The following is a 14,896-nucleotide window of genomic DNA, read 5'->3' as shown; positions in this document are numbered from 1 at the left end:
GTTTTAAATTGTACGACATTTCCAGGGGCAGATGTGGACTCTGACCACAATCTATTGGTTATGAACTGTATATTAAAACTGAAGAAACTGCAAAAGGTGGGAATTTAAGGAGATGGGACCTGGATAAACTGAAAGAACCAGAGGTTGTACAGAGTTTCAGGGAGAGCATAAGGGAACAACTGACAGGAATGGGGGAAAGAAATACAGTAGAAGAAGAATGGGTAGCTTTGAGGGATGAAATAGTGAAGGCAGCAGAGGATCAAATAGGTAAAAAGACAAGGGCTAGTAGAAATCCTTGGGTAACAGAAGAAATATTACATTTAACTGATGAAAGGAGAAAATATAAAAATGCAGTAAATGAAGCAGGCAAAAAGGAATACAAACGTCTCAAAAATGAGATCGATAGAAAGTGCAAAATGGCTAAGCAGGGATGGCTAGATGGCAAATGTAAGGATGTAGAGGCTTATCTCACTAGGGGTAAGATAGATACCGCCTACAGGAAAATTAATGAGACCTTTGGAGAAAGGAGAACCACATGCATGAATATCAAGAGCTTTGACGGAAACCCAGTTCTAAGCAAAGAAGGGAAAGCAGAAAGGTGGAAGGAGTATATAGAGGGTCTATACAAGGGTGATGTACTTGAGGACAATATTATGGAAACAGAAGAGGATGTAGATGAAGATGAAATGGGAGATATGATATTGCGTGAAGAGTTTGACAGAGCACTGAAAGACCTGAGTCGAAACAAGGCCCACGGAGTAGACAACATTCCATTAGAACCACTGACAGCCTTGAGAGAGCCAGTCCTGACAAAGCTCTACCATCTGGTGAGCAAGATGTATGAGACAGGCAAAATACCCACAGACTTCAAGAAGAATATAATAATCCCAATCCCAAAGAAAGCAGGCGTTGACAGATGTGAAAATTACCGAACTATCAGTTTAATAAGTCACAGCTGCAAAATACTAACACAAATTCTTTACAGACGAATGGAAAAACTGATAGAAGCTGACCTCGGGGAAGATCAGTTTGGATTCCATAGAAATGTCGGAACACGTGAGGCAATACTGACCCTACGACTTATCTTAGAAGAAAGATTAAGGAAAGGCAAAACTACATTTGTAGCGTTTGTAGACTTAGAGAAAGCTTTTGACAATGTTGATTGGAATACTCTCTTTCAAATTCTGAAGGTGGCAGGGGTAAAATACAGAGAGCGAAAGACTATTTACAATTTGTACAGAAACCAGATGGCAGTTATAAGAGTCGAGGGACACGAAAGGGAAGCAGTGGTTGGGAAGGGAGTGAGACAGGGTTGTAGCCTCTCCCCGATGTTATTCAATCTGTATATTGAGCAAGCAATAAAGGAAACAAAAGAAAAGTTCGGAGTAGGTATTAAAATCCATGGAGAAGAAATAAAAACTTTGAGGTTCGCTGATGACATTGTAATTCTGTCGGAGACAGCAATGGACTTGGAAGATCAGTTGAACGGAATGCACAGTGTCTTGAAAGGAGGGTATAAGATGAACATCAACAAAAGCAAAACGAGGATAATGGAATGTAGTCTAATTAAGTCAGGTGATGCTGAGGGAATTAGATTAGGAAATGATACACTTAAAGTAGTAAAGGAGTTTTGCTATTTGGGGAGCAAAATAACTGATGATGGTCGAAGTAGAGAGGATATAAAATGTAGACTGGCAATGGCAAGGAAAGCGTTTCTGAAGAAGAAAAATTTGTTAACATCGGTATAGATTTAAATGTCAGGAAGTCGTTTCTGAAAGTATTCGTTTGGAGTGTAGCCATTTATGGAAGTGAAACATGGATGATAAACAGTTTGGACAAGAAGAGAATAGACGCTTTCGAAATGTGGTGCTACAGAAGAATGCTGAAGATTAGATGGGTAGATCACATAACTAATGAGGAGGTATTGAATAGAATTGGGGAGAAGAGGAGCTTGTGGCACCACTTGACTAGATGAAGGGATCGGTTGGTAGGACATGTTCTGAGACATCGAGGGATCACCAATTTAGTATTGGAGGGCAGCGTGGAGGGTAAAAATCATAGAGGGAGACCGAGAGATGAATACACTAAGCAGATTCAGAAGGATGTAGGCTGCAGTAGGTACTGGGAGATGAAGAAGCTTGCACAGGATAGAGTAGCATGGAGAGCTGCATCAAACCAGTCTCAGGACTGAAGACAACAACAACAACAACAACATGGAGAAGGAAAAAATTCAACAAATTTTTCCCGGATGTCCTGGTTAAGAACACACTCTCTCCTGGGTGAAAATACATTTTTTCCAAGTTCAGTGACCAAATATTTTCTCTAGGAACCATAAAACTTATCAACCCTCTGAATGGTTAAGCTTTTTTATACACTGGCGTAGAACTTCCCGGCACTTAGTTTCCAAAGCATTGAAATCGAGATTGCGATGCTCTTTGGTAAGCCAATCATAGCTGATGTCAGGTGATCTCACCAGCCGATGATAGCAGATATTCAGGGCATAGGACACATGACTGTAGTCAACCAATAGCAATCAACGTCACTGTTCAGTAGCGCAAACATATAAATACGAAAGTTAATGGTTTAAATTAATACACATACTGTAGCTACAAGATAAGCTAAGCTTTCACACACAATATTGGTCTATTTTTGCACCTTAATAATATCACTCAAATGTGCCAGTAAAACTTTAAATAATACATAAACGTCCGGGCATTGAAATTCTTCTAAGTGGTTGGCCCTCAGAGAGTTAGGCTTTAAATTAGATCGAATGCTCTGTGATTGAAGACGTTCAAAGCACATTCACACACATAACAATTCATCTTGCGTAAAATGAAATTAACTTCGAAAGTAATGCTTTTCAACCACCATTTGCAGTATTTTCCTGCGACCTGTTAGAATTCACTTCAGCAGTTGTCAGAGAGCGCCACAAAAAGGCGTTACTGAGCGTGCGCAGCTACGATGATGTAGGAAGCCTACATGTTCGTACCTCTATAGCATTAAGAGACATTATGTTGTACACGAGACAGAACATCAGAGGATACTCCAAGAGCATCAGAATTTCGTAAACCAGATTAAAATGCATAATCCAGCTGAAAGTGCACATTCATATGTCCAGATTCACAAATAATTAAGCCCCAACCTGATTTTAAGCTATTCATTGTGGTCCTTGTGCTGAAAATTTTCTTGGAGTACCAGTACTGTATTATCCCTTTTTTTGTTCTTTATTATGGCATAATGCCATAGGTGCCAGGAGATAGAAACGGGCACTTGTAATTCAGCAAACAGTTGACACTAGCCACTACTGTGGAATGAAACACTTCATTTCAAATAAATTGACCGCCTCTGTGAAAAAGATTAATACAAGCGAAATTTTTACAGCTAGTAAGCTTGCTAGCTCTCGGCCACAGAAATCTGTTTTGTTTTCATTTGACATGAGAGTTGTAACAAAGAGGAAACAGCAAAATCACTAAACAAACTCTGGTCTCGTGGAAACTAACGCCCTTCCCACAGCAGTTCCGACTGCTCTCCGCATGCGCAGATCTGGCAGCTAGGGCTCGCCAGAAGAATTTTTCCGGCTAGTGTCTGGCTGCTTGTTGCATCTGACACACCTAACAGCCGTACTTCCAGCAGCCATAAGAAGGAGCAGGTACTGCTCATATGGGACTCAACTGTGCATGCGCACGAGCCCGCTGGCAACTGCTCAAACGAATCTAATGAAACTGCTGTGACGTCTCGGTCATCCAAAGCAGTTTGTTGTTATAAAGTTTTGCATAGTCTTCGTTCTAAAGCCTTTGACACTTTTGGCAGAACACCTGTGTGTGCACTGTGTTTTGTTGTTGGAAATGGTGCATTTCCTTTGCAGCTTAAGTTTACTTTGGTTTTCTTTCCCTCTTTTATATTTTATTGCTGCAGTATTATTTTGCAATAGCACGCTAAAGTAGAATTCTTTGTTATACTATCAGTTCTTACCAATCAAAACTACAAAAATTTACCCAAAAACTAAAACAATGAAAAATTCCCAGGTTTTGCCCAGTTTTCTCCTGGATCAAAAAATTCCCGAGTTTTTCCCAGGGTGTATACACCCTGGATATGAAGTGATGTGGCCCACTATATTTTTCCAAAAAAAGAATCATATATATTTGACATGATTTAGGGAAACTACAGAAAACTTGGCAGACCAGATGGATATTTCAAATGCTATCCTCTCAAATGTGAGTTGGTGTGTTTCACTGTGGTGCCAACTCACTAGGTAAGAGATGAACAGCTATGTCACACCACTGGCACTGGTGCCCCTAAAGAGTACTGAGGTGCACTGAGATGAGCAATATAAATGTTCTGCAAACGTAAAAATGAATCAAAAGTAATTGCTTTTTTTTTTTTTTTTTTTTTTCATATTATGAACCGTTTTAAATTGCTTGTAGACTGCCAAAAGTGTATTGAGAGCATTTGAAGGTTTGTTGCATACTAATAAACACAAAAACATAAAAAATCATCTCATAATGATAGTAAATATTTGTAAAAATTCAGTTTAGTTAAAGAAACGTAAATGATTTCCAGGTGTTCACCAAATAATGACAAGTATTTTTTCATAATTCTACTTGAGAACCTAGACAGATTTTATATAAATTCTGAAAGTGGTTACTCTCAATGCTTGCTTCTCCTTGCATTAATATTTGTTTTTAATAATTAAATAATGTCATGCTGTTTTACCGGTATGCCTTCCAACAGCATGTTAACTGCTTTATTAGGATCATTATCACAATCATGAAGGGCAGTGACAACTTCATCCTCACTTTTTCTTGTGGCATCCATTACCTGTAACAAAATTTGAAAAACGGCAATCTTTGCTTAAAATGATAACTCACAACAGTGTCATACTAAGACTCACTTAACTAAAGATATACGAATAAAACTATATGTTTCTTACAGCATCATTTCAATTATGTAAAGGTAGTACCAGAAAAAACAATCTTACTGCCTCACCAATAAAAGTTCAGTGCATGTACCATGAATGCTACAGATCTCTACTAGTCATAATGCAATTATTTTATTTGCATAGTTCATGTCAATGCAAAACAGCAGGCCAATTTTTAGCATTGAAAAATTCAATAAAAAAAATAATATTTAGCAGCAAAGTAATGAAACCATTACTATGTGAGCAGAAGACATTAACTCAAGCATTTTCCTTGTAGAAGAAATTTAGCCAGAAAACAAACATCTCATCAAGCAGAAATACTTAACAAAATACCCACTTTTTTATATTCCTCTATGTTGTTCCCTAATGTCAGAGCTACGTGGGTCACGTGACAAAGGAGTCACATGTTGTGGCGAAACACTGTCCACAGACTGCAGTTTGTGGTGTTTTACAAGATGCTAACAAGATAATCTTACAGGCAAGAAGGTATTGTAAATGCGCCATTATAACAGAGTATGCAAGTTGTTCAATGGTTACGACACAAAGCATTGAGAAAAGTGAAGATAATTAAGAGACAAATAAGATCTACAAATTTGTAGTGTACTGTCACATATAATGCAGCAACATAACCATAATCTGCAGTAATACAAGTAGTCCTAATCACAACCACCTTCTCCAACATTTCAACTTTGAAGTGCCTACACAATATTACTGTTTCATAAGTATTAAATGGGTAGATGGTGTAGGGAGGGAGAGTTTCTTTAATACACAAGCTTAAGTTACAATCACACAAAAAATATGAATATGTAAATGACTCTTCCACATCATTACAATTCAATGTGCAAATGATCCATGGAGCATAAAACCAATCGACCTAGCTCACATTCTGACGCCAAACTACGACTTTATTATAAACATAGGAATGGTCCACCCCACAATATGAGCACCTGAATACCTTAAACACGCACGTGCGCGCGCGCGCGCGCACACACACACACACACACACACACACACACACACACACACACACACGAAGTGCACCCAGAGAAAAAAAGTGCATGCATTCAGCAAAGCAATATCATTTCTTTTAAAAATTTCTGTGAAATTCTCCTGACATGTCAGTAACAGGGTAGGCAGGAAACAAAATCTACGCTTAATGATATTAATATCCCTGACCAAACAATTATTCACTATCAAATATGGGTTATATGGTTTGATTTTTAAGGCAATGAGAACAGTACCTGTTTTATTTTGTCTTTTAAATCTGGATCTTCTGGCTTTGTTTCAATGATCTGGGCTATACGCATCTGCTCGGCTGTAGGCTGCAAACATGAAGGTCAAAGTTTTATTACCTCCCGAAAAAAATATATAAATACAAGCTTATTTAAAAATAAGAATAAGCAATGCATAATACAGTAACTACTCACTAAAAATCTGAAATTATATAACAGAATACACCAAACCATTTCCTGACATTAGAAAGGTGCACTCCGCACACAGCAACCCACTGTCAAACTTACTTTTCACAACCGATATTCTTCATGCTTTGGACTTTGGTACTTTAAGCCCAATTTACTGAGGAAACAATCTAAACCTCAAAGTTATGCACTTATACAGTAGGATGCAATCTATTGTAAGCAAAAGTATTTATTCTCAACCTGCTCCTGAATAGAATTACTGGCAATACAATCATAACTACGGGGCACTGCAACCCCTAATGTAAAGTTGAGTACATTTGTGAATCTACCAACTATTTTCATCACAATAGTGATACAAGGATACTGCAATTTTATAAACAATTCTGTGTGGAAAAGAATTGTAAAACATTTTCTCATATCTAAGCCTATAATATGCTACTTCCACACACAATCTTACTGGTTAGGACACACACAGTTATAAAATGGATAGTAATTCAAATTGGCAGCAAAGTAAAATACCTATGTACCAGATTCCTTTATTGGGACAGTGTCAAACAAATATTCATTACAACAGTCTAAGAAAACAAAAATATCTTTATCCAGCATTTTGTGTGTAAGCCATTTAAAGACTGAATGTTATGACAAACTGATAACACAGCATCATATAATCTACACTTTAACCAACAGAAAATGAAGTCTTACCTGTGTTTTAGGGTGATGGTCCAGTGACTTTGGTGATTCTGATTTTGTGTCTGTTTTTTGTGATTTGCCTGTTGCAGAACTTTCCTGTTTTGCACCTTTTCCACCACGTGAGGTGGTGCGGTTTACTGTACTCATCTTTACAATGTCTATGTACAATCACTATTTACAAGTTGTTCTGCAACTGAAATGAAGTTATACAAATATATAACTTTCACACAAAGGATTACATATGAAATCACACACACTTCTCAGAATTTCTTCATCTTGTTCTCTGAAACCCACCAAACTACACAAATACTTCACCAAAATGTGTTACAACCTTTGTGCACAATGGCAATCAATAAAGTAGGTTCAAATACGTTAATCTGGATAAATTCTGAAAATTATACCTTCAGTCTTTAAAATGGAATTTATAGTTTTCAAAAGCTTTTCTAGATGCTCGATCACGCCCAATACCATCGAACAATTATTAATTATGTAACACGCCACAGAGATACACGTTTATCACACTCATATTCGTATAAAGTGGGAATTCTATTGAAATACACCGCACAGCTGATAAAAATATCAGTAAACTGCATCTCTCCACTTGATCGAATACCATGCAATTCTGGAAGTCCAGAAGCTTTTCGCACACACGCATCATCCTGGCAATTTTTAATAGCACAATCATAAAATCCAGGGATCATTAGTGCTCACATAACACTTAAAACTAAAACTCCGCGAAACGGATAATCCAACATCTATTACTTACAAGGTGAAATAACAAACTTGCTTTACTCCACAATTTAGAAAACAGACAACTGTCCAGGAAGTATACACAACAAACTGAAAGCAGAAGCGCGCACACACCCTACAAGGCCGCGTTTTCTCAAAAAATTCACAAGTTACTTAAAATAAAAACACAAAGGAAGTCGATCAGATTAGGTTAAGTACTCCGTCGATGACACCATGACAGTGCTCGAGACATTTTCTTTTATAAATAAGTACAACCAATCACTGCGTGGGAAACAACTCTTGGCTCTTTACAACACCAACTTAGTACATAAACAAAAATTTGTGGATAAAAACTAATATTATTGTTAACACGAGTAGCACGTTAAAGACAGCTCTACTGTTGAAGATGTGTTGATTGGTGGAACTTAATTAAAGCTCCCAGAAACGTAATTTTCACAGTAGCTACATTTCACACAAAGAAATTTATTTTCATAAAGCCGGGTTAATTTCAGCCATGTGGGGAGGACGCCATTTCAAAGCCTTGTTAGGCTTACTATTGACAACCTTCCGAAATAGAGAAAAGTTCTTTCGGGAACGGCTCATTTCCGGTGGATTAGTTGTTTGTCGTGACCGACTAACAAATCCCAAGAACGCGTACGTAGCACAAACGACTTACTTTTCGGTCAGTATCACCGTAAACGGAAAAAAATAAGCAATTCTCGTACCTGCAAAATGCGCTCAAAACGCAATCAAGTCACGTGACATACACTTCTCGGAAGACGTACTCCATAGATATGACTAGATATTCAGTAGGGCCTTCGCATTGTCTGGCGCTTTATTTTCTCTGGAACGAAGTTAGCGCTGCTAGTGAAGGTAGTGAGAAACATTAAATACGTAGGTAATTTGAAATACTGTTGACGAAGCACATTAGATGTTAATCCACTGAAACGCTTTTTGAGTAATTGCTTCGGACAAATAAACCAAATTTAAAGAACACCACTGTCAAATGCTATTTTATTACCCGGTTTCAACGAAATGGCATGAACTATGAAAATTTATCATCGAAGAAACTATTTACATCACAATTAAAAAAAAACACGTCTGAAAACTCTTGAGAACAGAGACCCATTCTGTTAATTGCCATGTTACCTGTAATTAGAAGCGTATGTTTAGCGTGTCTGCAAAGAAGCCGCTATGTAAAATGACACAAACGGCATTCTTTTCTGAAGGTAAAATATGGATACTACCTACCCTGTGTCCATACTCTTACAATTTCTGAGATTGGAGTGTGTTAAATGACGTTAAGGAGTCTCATTATTTTCAATTAATGTATGACGACCAGCTTCAGGGAGCACACCTAATTTCACATGAATAATATGAAGTTACTGCATACTGGTACTCTGTAAGTAATTTATTTGTTTATTCATCCAGGGATCGCCTCACAATGATATATAGGATTTGTTACTATGATACAATGAAAATAAACAGTTCAACATATACCAGAATATATAAGTAGGCTTTCATGATGATAGAATAGGTGGTCGGCTGTGGCCTTCATTAAGGCACAATCCTGGCATTTAATTGAAATAATTTAAGAAAAGCTAAATCACAATGGCTGGACAGAGTAACTCCACCCCCCCCCCCAAATATGAGGCCAGTGTCTTTTAAAAACTGCTCTGCCTCATTTGTTTGGTTCCTATGGACAATGTTCTTTGATTAATTCACAATTTGCTCAGAGTACCTTGTACAAAATAGTTTTATCCTTCATTGCTGTATACACCAAGGACTCCCTTTGGTGATTCCTGGACCACAAATGTGTTGTATGCCCCTTCCACTACCTCCAGTATTTTTATAAAACTGACTTCAGGTGTATAAAAATGTTAATGTGCCCCATGCACATCTTAATATCCTCCCCTAAGTCCACCTGAAAAACTGAGTGTGTAAATGAATTACATTGTAATCATACACAGAAGTGCCAAAGATACTGGTTTAGGCGTGAATATTCAAATACAGAGAAATGTAAACAGGCAGAATACGGAGCTGCAGTCGGCAACACCTATATAAGACAACAAGTGTCTGGCGCAGTTGTTAGATCAGTTACTCATGCTACAATGGCAAGTTATCAAGATTTAAATGAGTCTGAATGTTGTGTTATAGTCAGCGCACAAGTGATGGGACACAGCAACTCCGAAGTAGTGATGAAGTGGGGATTTTCATGTACGACCATTTCAAGAATGTACCGTGAATATCAGGAATCCAGTAAAACATCAAATCTCTGACATCGCTGCAGTCGGGAAAAGATACGACAAGAACGGAACCAAAGACGACTGCAGAGAATCGTTCAATGTGACAGGAGTCCAACCCTTCCGCAAATTGCTACAGATTTCAATGCTGGGGCCTCACCAACGCCTGTGTCTGTCCACACCGACACTGGACTGTTGATGACTGGAAACAAGTTACCAGGTCAGATGAGTCTCATTTCAAATTGTATCGAGTGGATGGACATGGAGGGCTATGGAGACAACCTCATGAATCCATGGACCCTGCATGTCAGCACAGGACTGTTCAAGCTGGTGGAGGCTCTGTAATGGTGTGGGACATTTGTAGTTGGAGTGATATGGGACCCCTGATACATCTAGATATGACTCTGACAGGTGACACATATGTAATATTCCTGTCTGATCACCTGCATCCATTCATGTCCATTCTGCGTACTGATGGACTTGGGCAATTCCAGAAGGACAAAGCGAAACTCCACACATGCAGAATTGCTACAGAGCAGCTGCAGGAACACACTTCTGAGTTTAAACACTTCCACTGCCCACCAAACTACCCAGACATGAATATTATTGAACATATCTGGGATGCCTTGCAATGTGCTCTCCACCCCCTCATACTCCTACAGATTTATGGACAGTCCTGCAGGATTCATGGTGTCAGTTCCCTCCAGCACTACTTCAGATATTAGTCGAGTCCATGCCATGTCGTGTTGCGGCACTTCTGCATACTTGCAGGGGCTCTACATAATATTAGGCAGGTGCACCAGTTTCTTTGGCTCTTCAGTGTATGTTGCAATTGACAGGGTGTTATCCCCTTTCATTATTAACCACTACTCTTGAGTTCTCTTAAATAATATTTAACTGTGTAGTATGCATTACTTATGAAGAATGTTTTACCTGCCTTTTTAAACAGATGTATTTTAAATTCACTTTTGGATGGTATACTGTCTTCTGCAAACACTATTTTTTCATCTTTTACCCAGACATGTTTCACGGAAGTTACAGCACCATGCACTGCTTATGCTGTAACCTCAGCAAGACATACCTGGGTAAAAAGAAGTAAGAAAAATTTGTTTATTCAAGGAAAACACAAGAGTGAACTTCAACTTCAAGATGAAGATCTAATTTAGTAATCTTTTTCATCTCCTTGGGCAATTTATTATACAAATTTATTCCCTGCTATAAAAATGCTGTTTTGATTTGTTTCTTTTTCCTTAGCAAACATAAGCCCACACTGGCTCTTGTTCCATGATCCAGTGAAATGCTCAGTAAACAATGCCCGCTTATACGCCAGTAAGTTAAATAAAACAATGGAAAATCCAGGATGGAATGTAACAATACTGGAGAAGGGAAGTTGCAACTCACCATATAGTGGAGATGCTGGGTCACGATAGGCACAACAAAAAGATTCACACAATTATAGCTTTCGGCCATTAAGGCCTTTGTCAGCAGTAGACACACATACACACACACACACACACACACACACACTCAATCACACAAACGCAACGTGCATACATGTCTGCAGTCTCAGTGTCAGACACTGAGACTGTAGACGTGTATGCACGTTGCGTTTTTGTGAGTGTGTGTGAGCGTGTGTATGTGTGTCTACTGCCGACAAAGGCCTTAATGGCCGAAAGCTATAATTGTGTGAATCTTTTTGTTGTGCCTATCGTGACTCAGTAATTTAAATAATCTTTACCAATACGGGTGACACATTGCTTTTAACAAATAAAGGTAACAACCTATATACAATAGTGACTAACTGTTGACTTTTGTAACCTGAAAAAAACTGGTATCAGAAATGTCACAAGACCAATACAGGTCAAACAAAGTCCACAATACCACGAACTCACACATATCTCCATAACCTGGTACTGGAAATTTCACTTGATCTATATGTCTCGAACAAAGTCCACAGTGCCCTGGACCCACAAATAGCTCCAAAGCTCAGTCTGGAAATTTCTCTTGACTTATATAGCTCAAACAAAATCCATGGTACCACAAAACCACACATAACATGACAGATCTACTATGTAACACTTCATGCTCAACCAAAGCCCAAAACACTAACACACCACAACTTGGAGTTCGAACAATCATTGAAAACCTAACCTGACTGAAATAACACACACCATGATACCCACCAATAGCTGCTAACAATTATGTACTTATCACACACACACTCTTCTCATAATGAACAACATAAACTTACTAATTAAAGTCAGCTAATGAATACATCTAGCCTGGCACATTAATCATAAACACACAACTACTTGCACCCACACATACAACACTAAAAGAAACAAAATAACAAACATTAATGAAGTGTATACAGAACACACTAACACAAGCCTAATTCTGCCCAACATGCATATTCCAGCACATACACTCATCTCGAGTTTGAGACGCAGCAACTTTGGTAAATATGATTAATTCACCCTGCTGTTGACACTTCACACATTTTCATCACAAGGCAATATAACTGCAGAACTTTATTTGTAGTGATCATGTTGTCACCCATAACAGCAACAACATATGACAAAAAATTAAATTTCCATCCAGTGACCACAGGCATACTAACAATTCCAAAACTGAAAATAAATGAGTAACCAATTACTTATGACATTACAATAATTCACTGACAAGCCAACAAAAATGAATTTCCAGAATGCAGCGTAACATACAGCACTAAGTACAATGCCTCACTATCATCACTCACATACAACAAGTAAACCCTAGAGACTGTCACAGCAGATGATAAAACACTGTCTCCAAACATGAAGCTTTTCAAATACGCCTTGCAAACATGACATCACATAACACAACATAGCTACATCACAGATCAAAGCTGACACTTGGTACCATACACTTCAGGGCTGCCTTAATTTTTCCAGTATCCTATCTATGAACTGAAGTCTGCTGCCTGCTTTACCTATGATTGGGCCTTGTGATCCATTACACTTGCTCACAAACTGGTACACAAGTATTTGTATAGGCTGAACGATTCCAGCTGTGACTCAGTGATGTTGTACTCATCGGATACTATGGTTTTGCATTTTATGAAGCGGTCAATGTTACATTTCTGGATCTTTAAAGCAAACTGTCAGTCTTGCACTACTTTGAAATCTTATCAAGATTTGACTGAATATTTGTCAAGCATTTTGAAGGTATTATTCATTTTAGGCAGCATCATCAACAAAAAGTCTTATCTGCTTTGTAGACAAGTGTGACCTGTGCAATCTTCCTACCACTGGACACAGAATTTTGTTTGACTGGTCTACAGTATATTATGGTTTGGAGAGGGACTAACTCAGATGTAAATTCTGCATAGAATCTGGTAGGGATTCCAATGGGTCCTGAGGATTGTTCAGTTTTTAAGATAATGGCTGTTTGTCAATGCTGCTGACACTAATATCTATATCAAAAATTTCTACAATTGTTCGAAAACTAAACTGTGGCAGTACTCCTGGATTTTTCAATGTAAAGAAACATCTGAAAATATAATTCAGCATTTCAGTTTTTGCTTTGCTACCTGGATTCCTGTGACATCCATGAGTATCTGGACATACTTCGGTGCCACTTACAACTTTTGCATGTGACTAGAATTCATTTGGGTACTGTGAGATGTTCTTTGATAATATCCAGCTGTGGTAGTTATTAAAAACTTCATGCTTTGCCCTTTTGACAGCCAAACACATTTCATTTATCATCTCTCTCTCTCTCTATATATAATCTACACTTTGATTTGCTGTTGTAATCACTGTTTGGGCCCTTCCATCCTGAAATGTTCCTCCTTGAGATATGAAACTACTGCCTCTTTATCTAATTTACTGACAGTTTAAATCTTTCTGGATGCTTCAGTTGACTTTGGTACTTAGGTAATTGTTGTTACTGCAACTTCCTCAAGGTAACTGGTGTCAGATTAAATTCAGACATCCTCAAAGACATCAGGTTTACTTGTTGCCATGAGATGTAATTTATTTTCATTGTGAATGGGCTTCCAAACTTTATTTTCTGTTTTGAAGGTAGCAGGATATCTTGCCATGCCCACTGTGTGTAAAACTGTATTATCCCAATGGATTGTTTAATGATTTAAGCTTCCACCAATGTTAAAAGTATGATACTGGAAGAAATGTTGCAAAAGAAAACAATTCCAAGAAACTGGAACAATGCTGGAATTACTCTCATTCATAATAAGGAAAACAAACATGATACATCACTCCATAGCCTTATTTGCCTCTTATTTGTAACATAGAAGATATTCACTAAAATGATCACCAAATGCCTAAAAAGACATTGGATTTTAATTCAGCAAAGCAACAAGCTGCAGGATAGTGATAAACTCAAAACTGAAAGAGAAATCAAGCAATGAGATCCAGTATCAACAAAACTATTTCAGGTGTCTTATAGGAAGTTTTGAACATTCTTGCAATGACAAAACAAAAAAAGTGTTAGAGGAACATACAGTATCTGATCGGAAGTATACAGATATCCCTTTGTAATGCAGAACTGACCACTAGACGTCACAAGAGGCAGACCCATCAGTATAAAAGGAGGCAGGGGGTATTCTGTCGTCAGCAGAGAAGCAGTAATAGCAGAATGGGTCAGTCAGGAGGTCTCAGTGATTTGAAAGTCGACCTGTTATTGAATGTCACTCAAGTAACAAATACATCAGGGACATTTCAGACTTTCTAAAGCTACCCAAACTGATTGTTGGTGATGTGACATTCAAGTCAAAATGCAAAGGAACAACCACAGCAAAACCAAGACCAGGCAGGTCTCATATAGTGACAGACAGGGTCTGTTGGGCATTGCAGGGTGGCTGAAAAAAATCACTTGAAATAAATGGAACAAATCAC

General features: G+C 38.1%; 1 protein-coding gene across 5 annotated transcripts in view; it reads right to left on the bottom strand.

Annotated features, from left to right (window-relative positions):
• Positions 1-8,564, bottom strand: part of LOC124612307 (protein lingerer) — a 125,551-nt gene extending 116,987 nt beyond the window's left edge. For 4 of the 5 annotated variants that reach the window (XM_047140424.1, XM_047140426.1, XM_047140427.1 and 1 more), the window contains exons 1-3: positions 7,039-7,219; positions 6,160-6,240; positions 4,714-4,818 (exon numbers count right to left, since the gene is read on the bottom strand). In XM_047140424.1, the coding sequence (XP_046996380.1) occupies positions 4,714-4,818; positions 6,160-6,240; positions 7,039-7,173 (321 nt within the window). In that variant the 5' untranslated portion in view covers positions 7,174-7,219. Of the gene's footprint in view, positions 1-4,713; positions 4,819-6,159; positions 6,241-7,038; positions 7,220-8,480 lie in introns of those variants that run through there. The other variant, XM_047140423.1, reaches the window with a different exon arrangement.
• Between the last annotated feature and the right edge of the window lie 6,332 nt (positions 8,565-14,896).

The sequence above is a fragment of the Schistocerca americana genome, chromosome 4, assembly GCF_021461395.2.
Source record: "Schistocerca americana isolate TAMUIC-IGC-003095 chromosome 4, iqSchAmer2.1, whole genome shotgun sequence".
NCBI classification, from domain to species: domain Eukaryota; kingdom Metazoa; phylum Arthropoda; class Insecta; order Orthoptera; family Acrididae; genus Schistocerca; species Schistocerca americana.
Note: the sequence above shows the minus strand (reverse complement) of the source record. Positions and strands in the feature narration are given on the sequence as shown.